Here is a 9740-nt window from a genome sequence, read left to right on the forward strand (position 1 = left end):
AAAATAATTTAGATGTTTTGCAATTTTCAGTCTTGCTGTATACTTCCAGTAATCTCCCTTGATAACTGTCTGAATTGTCAGTTAGGTATGACCCTGTTGGCAGTTGTGGAGCATATGAACGTCTGTCTATCAGTGTCAGAGCTACTCTATATTATGAGTGATCAAGTGGTAAACTAAGGTTGTTACTGATGTAGTGCCCTCCCTAGGCAAACTTTTTTTTATGTATTGTGGCAAGGTAATAAAGTGATTTCTGAAGTTCCCTAAAAGTACACTCACACCCTGCACATGCTGGTTTACAAAGGTCCAGATCACAATGACGTTAAGGTGGATAAAGCGTGACTGGGTGAGGTGGGGTTAGGGTGGGTGTAATATTATTATAAAAAATGTTATACAACTGTTTCTTAACTGTCCTGGGTTAATGTTTGACAGTCTATTTATAGCATAACTATAGAATTCAGATGTCCAGTGACGTCACAGCATGTAACTTAAAATAAATGTCAACAACAGAGCAAATAAATTACTGTTTGCCCAGTTTACTAAAATATAACAACAAATTCAACAAGTGTGAAGTGACGTTACACCATGTAATTTGAAATTAATGTAACAAGGCAAATAAAATGCTGTTTACAGTTTTCTAAATATAACAACAAATTCAGTGTGTATGAACAGCAAAACAATACACATATAGTTATATAACATTTTAATAACATCTCATCCATACATAGATAGAGAGACGCTGCATGAATATGAACCCGGCACCCTCAATTGCCTGCTGTTACAAGGTTCAACACAAATATTTTTCTTGATCTTGAAGCCACAAGACGCTTGGGTGAAGTCCCCATGCCTCTGTTTGCTTAGTAGAAAATCATTTCTGAAATGCCACACAAAAACTCTGAATATTTCTTGCTCACTTTTCCATGCTAGAGGGAATTGATTTTATAATAGATTTGAAATTATTAGACATTTCTATTATGTTCTTATAATAAACACCATATATTCAGATCATATGTATTGGTACCTGCCCTGAGTGAAATTGTTGCTTCATAATTAAAGCTGTATTTTGGAATGCTCAGTACGACGTTAAAAAATCAAATTGACTTTTATTCCATTTCACAGAAATTCAATAATTCATAAGGAAATGAAGGAATATCAACAGCAGAATTATTTTTAGTCTTGTATTTGTTGGCCTTTCATCCACCTGGGTGTTGCCAAGTGTGTCTTGGCTCAACTTAACTTTTTTTTTTTTTTTTTTTTTTTCTCTAACTGATTGTTGTTCACAATAGTGGCTTGAAATATGGACCTGTTCAAAATAGAACAAGCATGCAAGTATGTGACAGCAGTTCATATGTACTGGATATGAATATTGTACAATAGTTCTAAAATTATTTTCAAACATGACTTTTGTCAGTGAAGTGAAGGTTTCCAAAACACAGTACATTATAGGTTAGGGTGGAGAAGTTGCTATTGAAACTGAAGAAGTAAGGCCAATAATTGTATCAACAAACTCACCCACATCTGATTTCTTTCTTCCCTTTTGTTTGACATTAGTGACGCTCAATATTGATTTAGGCGTGCAGAACGAAATATATGCAGGCCAAAGACAGACATAAGGAGGAGGATTGATGGCAAGGTTCAGAAATCAGGGAGGAAGCAAAACTGATTTATGACATTCTTGCTGCAGATTGTTTGTGTTTAGAGTTAAAATATGAAATAGGCAACTCAAACACAAAAAAATGCAATAATATTTAAATACTTTATTAAAGTCAAATAAAAAGAGAATACAAACAACTGCCTGTTACGGCACTCCATTCTCAAAAACAACAATAACATGAAGCTATTGAATTATATGAAGAATCAGTTTTAATACGAATTGTCCACAGTTGCTACTTAAAGCAGCTAGAACTACAGTATGACATATCTGGCACTGCTACAAGCAGGTGACCCAACAAGTTAGAAAACAAATCAATTGGTTCTTTCTCCAAATAACTGTGACATGGTTTTGTTCTGGTCAGTCACACACAGTCCCCAGTTTTTCAGTAATTCTCACACTTCAGCCTCTTTCTGTCCTTCCTCTAGACCATCCTCTTTTCCTGTTGCTGTTTCTGTTAGCACCGTTTGGGCTCTTTGACGCTCTGCCTCTGTTATCGTCATGGGGTGCAGAGGGAAAAATCCTGCCAACCCTGCGGAAAGAGAGAGAGAAGAGAGCAAGACCTCATTTTTCACTGCAAGCTTTTACAAGAAACTATGACGGAGATGTTGCCTGGAGTAGGAGAAATACTTTGGAATTTAAGAAGCTGATACATCATAATTTTAAGATAATTTCAATTTCCTGTAGCCAATTTATTGAGAACCAACAATGTAATAAATTAGATGGTTGTTAGGGCCATAAAAGTCATATTTAATCTGTATTTGTACAACACTTTACACCAAAGTGCATCTATGATGTGATGATAATAAATGTCGAGTTGTCGAATATAACAGTACTAACATCAGATAATTATGGCAGCAGATAATATGGGAAACATGTACATTTTTCACAGATAAGTATATCTCTAGTTGAATATTGCCTAAAGGTGTTGGTTGGTGTTCATAAAACTATTATATAGCCACAGTATTCATCACTTGCTGAATGATAAAGTAGACTGTGGTTCTCTGGCAGAGAGACTAAATCAGGGTGACAAATTGAGAAGTTTTAAATTTGATGCAGCCAGGAGTAGCCACAATCAAGATGAAAATATGTCTATTAAAGTTGCTTGATTTTGCCACTGACCAGCTCATATTGTTGTTTTGTTTGTCTGACAGCACAACCCTACAGAGAAATAAAATGTTTCTGTTTCTCGCTTGATCTGCGGTGTGTCTTGTCTTGTTCTGAAATTTTAGGAGAGTTAAGGTGACTTAAGGAAACATGAGTGTAATAATGCACCAGCCAGAAAGAGCTTGTTGTGTTGGAGTTAGTGTGGCATGGCTGGATATTTAACTGATTTCGACAGTATAAATGATCGGCCGTATTTATTTGAGCCTGAATATTTGGACAAAGAGCTCATATAAGAGCAGATGAGACGAGAGGCAGACAAAAGGCAGAGGAGGGTGAACCAGCGGCTGAAAGGCTGCAAAGCTTGGGAGACTGGTGGTGCTCTTGTGGGTGCTGTGACGTTACTCCCACAGAGGAGATTTCACAGATAGGACCTGTAGTGTCCTTTCCATAATGTTGTCAGTTGACACTTATGACAAGAGCTGATCAGTGCCAAGGACAAGCACTTCTAATAGATTAATTTTGAAGAAGCACAATTGCCGATAAGTGTTACATTGCAGTGGTTTCATGGCTGCAGGCTGCAGCACTCTGGGCCAAATTTAAAACTTGTTGCTCCCATTAGTCACCTTGACACAAAACGTGGAAGAGTAAGGTGCAGAAAGAAAAATCATGAAGTTACGGTTCTCAAAGCACAGTTAAAATATTTAAAGTCAGCCTCTTCTCTTAGTCCTAGAGTAAAAATCGACACTCTGCTAATTTATGAACAATTTAGCACCATGATTATAAACCTACATGCTTCATTGTGTCAATGTTTTAACTTTTTTTCCCCCCCTTTATTCCCATCTGTGTTTCGTCATACTTAAACAGGATGAATGAGGACAACCTCAATAAAGGTTTGAAATAAAACAGAATGAAACAAACCTTCTTGACCAAACAAATTACAATACAGGAGTGGAATTCTATCTCACAATAAAATTGAGCAATGTTGATCCGCCTTGAAAGAACATGTAAATGCAGAGAATACACACCTAGAAGTTTAGCAACTGGCTTCGATGGGTGAGCGCCACAGCCGATCCAGTACTTGATTCGGTCAAAGTTGAAGCTTACAAGTTTCTCATTGTAGATGTTCGGGAGGGGGTCGTAGCTACCCAGCTGCTCTATATATTTACCATCTCTTGCCCTTTTGTTGTAAGCTGCCACAATGCGATAAAAGGGTCTGTTAGCTTGTTTGTGGCCTGCAAGAGCCAATCGGATGACAACGTAACCTCCATGGTACTTCTTTAGCAGGAGTGAAGCTACAGACGGAAATGAGAACAATTAGTATTGGCAAAGAGAAATCAAAATAGTTTCTTGTAAATGCTCAACACCTCACTGCATCAGTGAGAGATGGATAACTTTTTCAGTAAAGGCTGTACTTTCAGGGGCCTTAACCACCATTTGCAAGCATTTCCTGAGCATATTTTATATCACGAAACTGATATTTTAATTAAAAACAACATTCACTGCTTGCTGCTTTGTTATCACTCTGTTATCTACTAAGGTGCTACTTACTCTCTGTTGTTAGTTTATTACATACACCTACCTAAGACCAATACAGCTAAAAATCTGACCTTTATAATGTTAAATTTTTGTTAACCCTGTTTTATAAATTTTCTTATATTTAGTCCAATAAATATGAACAAAGTACAAGAAATATCTCTCAGCACATAGCAATGAGAATCAAAACCAAACAAAAGCCCCTTTACACTGTGTGTGTCTGAACACAGAGTGTATTTATGTTTGTTTTTATTATTCAAATTGTGTTAAGACAATCAGTTGATAAATTGACTGACAGAAGATTAAACAACAATACATTTGTTAAATGTGCAGTGTGTAGGATTTTGGAATATAATATTCATAACCATGTTTTCATGCATGTATGATCACCTGAAAATAAGAATATTTTTTACTTGTGTTACTTAAAAATGATACTTTTACATCTACAGTGGAAGCCGGTCCTCTTTCATAGAGGCCGTCATGTTGAAACATCGTGTTTCTACAGATTAAACTAAAGAGTGACTCCAGACAGGGCTCCTTAAAGTGTTTGTTTGCAATGCAGCGATTAAACCACTAGATGCAACTACGCTGTACACACTGGACCTTTAAGCGATTAACCACTGCAGTTGTTGAGTCATGCAAAGATGGCAAATATCCTCTCATCCTCGCTTCTAGCTCCTTATAATGGTTTTATATCATTTCTAATTGAATAAATTTGTATTTATGACAGATGATCTTAACTTTACCATAAACGGTTTATTACTTTAGTCTACCTGAAGTAAATGCCACTTTGGAAATTAACTTTGTGACGCAGTAACAGTTTATGTGAGGGGTCTGTCCTGCATGCTTGTAGTAAATGTAAATGTTACACACTACATGTGAAACTACTACACAGTGTATACTCACATAAATGAACCATGATGCTGGCTGGATTATCCTGAAACAGAACAAATAAATAAATCACCTTTAAACCAGTAAAAAACTCTTTATCAGAGACAGTGTCTCATACTGTTACACATTCAAATAAAACCTTTCATTCATCAGAATTAGCTGTGCTGTAGCTACAGAGCTAACATGTCCTGTGTGCAGGCTGGTAAACATGAAGAAGACGAGCAGTGAAATACCTGAACGAAGTAGAGCTCAATCCTCTAAATCCTGCCAGGTGTGGTCTTTGTTGTATCCGGACAGGTGATATATCAGAGGTTAGTAAAGTGTGTGTTTCCCAAAGTAATGTGACATTTGTCAGTGCGCGGCCATGTTTAAACAGGAAGTGACGTAGCTGCCCTGGTGTCATTGAGTCCCGCTGACACAAGATGGCGGTGTTGCACTACAATCCAATGTTACAGCAGGAAACTGCAGGAAACTGCAGGAAACTGCAAGTCTACACTGCCCTGTACTCCTGTACCTCTGTACCTCTGTATCTGTGTACTACTGCCCTGTACCTCTGTACTACTGCCCTGTACCTCTGTACCTCTGTATCTGTGTACTACCGCCCTGTACACCTCTGTACTACTGCCCTGTACCTCTGTATCTGTGTACTACTGCCCTGTACCTCTGTATCGGTGTACTACTGCCCTGTACTCATCTGTACTCCTCTGTATTCCTCTGTACTCCTGCCCTGTACACATTTGTACTACTGCCCTGTACACCTCTGTACTACTCCTCTGTACTCCTCTGTACTACTGCTCTGTACTCCTCTGTACTACTGCTCTGTACCTGTGTACTCCTGTCCTGTACACCTCTGTATTACTGCTCTGTACACATTTGTACTACTGCCCTGTACACCTCTGTATTACTGCTCTGTACACATTTGTACTACTGCCCTGTACACCTACTACCGCTCTGTACCTGTGTACTACCGCTCTGTACCTGTGTACTACTGCTGTGTACCTGTGTACCACTGCTGTGTACCTGTGTACTACTGCTCTGTAACTATGAACTACCGCTCTGTATCTGTGTACTACTGCCCTGTACACAACTCTGTGCTACTGCTCTGTACTTGTGTACCACTGCTCTGTAGCCCTACCTGTGTACTACCGCTCTGTACCTGTGTACTACTGCTTTGTACACAACTCTGTGCTACTGCTCTGTACCTGTGTACCTCTGTACGACTGCTATGTACCTCTGCTATGTACCTGTGTACTACTGCTCTGTACCTGTGTACTACTGCCCTGTACCTGTGTACCACTGCTCTGTACCTGTGTACTACCACTCTATACCTGTGTACTACTGCCCTGTACACCTCTGTACTACTGCTCTGTACCTGTGTACTACTGCTTTGTACACCTCTGTACTACTGCTCTGTACCTGTGTACCTCTGTACTACTGCTATGTACCTCTGCTCTGTACCTGTGTCCTACTGCTCTGTACCTGTGTATTACTACTCTGTATCTGTGTGCTACTGCTCTGTACCTGTGTACTACTGCTCTGTATCTGTGTACTACTGTACCTGTGTATTACTGCTCTGTACCTGTGTATTACTACTCTGTATCTGTGTGCTACTGCTCTGTACCTGTGTATTACTACTCTGTATCTGTGTACTACTGCTCTGTACCTGTGTACTACTGCTCTGTACCTGTGTATTACTGCTCTGTATCTGTGTACTACTGCTCTGTACCTGTGTACTACTGCTCTGTACCTGTGTATTACTGCTCTGTATCTGTGTACTACTGCTCTGTACCTGTGTACTACTGCTCTGTACCTGTGTATTACTGCTCTGTATCTGTGTACTACTGCTCTGTACCTGTGTACTACTGCTCTGTACCTGTGTATTACTGCTCTGTATCTGTGTACTACTGCTCTGTACCTGTGTACTACTGCTCTGTACCTGTGTACTACTGCTCTGTATCTGTGTACTACTGCTCTGTACCTGTGTACTACTGCTCTGTACCTGTGTATTACTGCTCTGTATCTGTGTACTACTGCTCTGTACCTGTGTACTACTGCTCTGTACCTGTGTATTACTACTCTGTATCTGTGTACTACTGCTCTGTACCTGTGTACTACTGCTCTGTACCTGTGTATTACTGCTCTGTATCTGTGTACTACTGCTCTGTACCTGTGTACTACTGCTCTGTACCTGTGTATTACTGCTCTGTATCTGTGTACTACTGCTCTGTACCTGTGTACTACTGCTCTGTACCTGTGTATTACTGCTCTCTTTTTGTGTGCTACTGCTCTGTACCTGTGTGCTACTGCTCTGTATCTGTGTGTTACTGCTCTGTACCTGTGTACCACTGTGCAAACTGCACAAAACTGGTGATGTTTGCAATGTGAACGTTTATGTTTCAGTCTGAAATATTTCCTGACATTAAAACTGTTTTAAAGGATGAGAAGAAAAAGGCAATGTCATTACATTAGAATAATATGCCATTAAACATTGATAGAGATTGTATTCATGGCTGTGACGTAACTAGTCTTGTTGGTCAGACCTGGTGAAAGTAAAAGTGGTAAAAGTGATAATAACACACTGTAAAAAATGTTTCAAGTAAAGGTCCTGTATTCAAAAAGTATTACTGGCAAAATGTACTTAAAGTATCAAAAGTAAAAGTTTAAAAAGTCTAGTTTTTGTACAGAATTGTCCCTTTTGACCATTTTAGGCTAATACTACATACTGTTGTTACTATATTATATTATTGTATTATTACCATCAGTGAATTACCATGTAAGCAGCATTTTTAATCCTGTAGCTGGTTGAGGTGAAGCTCATTTAAACTGTGTTTTATACTATTTGTTGATTTAACTAATACCATGTATTATAAACAGACATTGTGTTTTGTTTGTCAGATCTTAAATTAGTGACTATAGCTGAAAGATAAATTAAGTAGGATGTACAGTATTTATACTATATACTATAATACCCTTGAATATTGGTGCATAAAGTATCACAGAGTGGAAATATTGAAGTCATTTTTTCTGTAAATGCATGTATTATATGCATATACTGTATATATATGTAAATGCAATTCTTCAATAACATGAATAATCAAGTTTAGTAGGCTTACAGTTATTGAGCAAGTAGAAAGATAATAGCATTACAAACAACAAAGCAAAGTGTTACATTTATAATTATGACTTTGTAAATATTATGACACTTTACTCAAAGTTATAGGCTTTCTGGTTACGACTGCTCTCTCCGTCATGTCATCTTTCACATTATCCTTTCTGTAATTTCTATTCTTTGTGTGTTGTGTGTCTTACAACAGCAACGCGTTGAGTTTTAAATCAGTTTCCACTGGTGACCCTGTGACCCTAGAAGAGATGAAACACTGATTTCCTGAGAGCGTTCATGAATTCAGGGGTCATTGCTTTGCCTGATGTCGTCCGAGTGCACAAAGATTTCTGCCCACTGGGAGCCCAACTACCCCCGCCCCAGTCTTGGAACATGGTGATTTCACACTCCTCTTGTAAAAAGCTTGTTTTTTTCTGTGTGCGTGTGTGTGACAAACACATGTTTTTCTGCAAGGAGGGATCACTAAAGACACACTCTTTATAATTCTGAAAATATCCTGTATGAGTCTTCATATATAAAGCGAAAAATTACTCATTACAAACAGGTATTACTTAAGAATACAAATTTTTCTTTTAATTATTTGAACCACCATTGCTCGGATGTATACAAAATTGTCATTGTCTTCGGTCATTTAGACTAACTACTGTAACTTCTCTAAATGATTAACTATTAAAACACAGCAGCTGTGATGTTATTGCAAATTATTACCATATATATACCATTTTATTCAAAAGAAACAGGACAGATACTGAAGACAAAATGATTTAATTACCAACATGATGAATAGTATTCTGGACAAATCTAATTGACTTATTGTAACACATTATCCAAACATTCACACACATCGTTAACTGAAAAGAATAACAAGATTACGAGGATATTTGGAAAGATTTGAACATTTTGTCAGTTTGGCTTATCACAGACATCATTTCAGCAGCCAGATGAACAAACGTAACACAAAACATTTGCTTCTCAACAACCAGGGCTGAAATTTCAAGAGGAAGCCATCATTATTAAGTTGACCACGTTTTTTCTGTGGAAAAATCTGAAAATGAATAGAGGCTTTACACAGTTAGGCAGCAAACAAAATGGATCTTACATGGTGAATCGGCAATGCGTGATTATCTGAACGGTGACATTGATTCTAGTTGTGGCTCGCTCTCTCGTGAGGACCCCATGCTCTTTGGGATACCAAGACGAGTTGTTCCTCCTCTAATCATCTGTGACAGTTCAGTTAGAGACGCTCAGATGACCAGATATTTTACTTGAAAAAAGCAAGAGGAGTCTGCTTTAAACAAAGAGGTCTGCTCCAGACGTTGTAAGATGTCTGAATTTAATTTGATTATGTGGATGACGCTACTAATATCTTCTAAGCACTGAGCTTGCTCTTACATTGTGCACTTACAAACACCTCTCACTACCTCTGTAAGCGGAATTAAA

The 9740-nt window shown here is 38.2% G+C and overlaps 1 protein-coding gene across 1 annotated transcript; it reads right to left on the minus strand.

The window, feature by feature from the left end:
• Positions 1–1739: 1739 nt before the first annotated feature.
• mrps16 (mitochondrial ribosomal protein S16) lies at positions 1740–5574 on the minus strand. The gene is made up of 4 exons (XM_010731348.3): positions 5413–5574; positions 5195–5225; positions 3781–4047; positions 1740–2180 (listed from the first exon to the last, which is right to left on the minus strand). The coding sequence occupies exons 2-4, from the start codon at positions 5205–5207 to the stop codon at positions 2044–2046; spliced, it is 417 nt and encodes a 138-aa protein (XP_010729650.2). The 5' UTR covers positions 5208–5225; positions 5413–5574; the 3' UTR covers positions 1740–2043.
• Between the last annotated feature and the right edge of the window lie 4166 nt (positions 5575–9740).

Source organism: Larimichthys crocea, chromosome VI (assembly GCF_000972845.2).
Source record: "Larimichthys crocea isolate SSNF chromosome VI, L_crocea_2.0, whole genome shotgun sequence".
Lineage (NCBI taxonomy): Eukaryota > Metazoa > Chordata > Actinopteri > Sciaenidae > Larimichthys > Larimichthys crocea.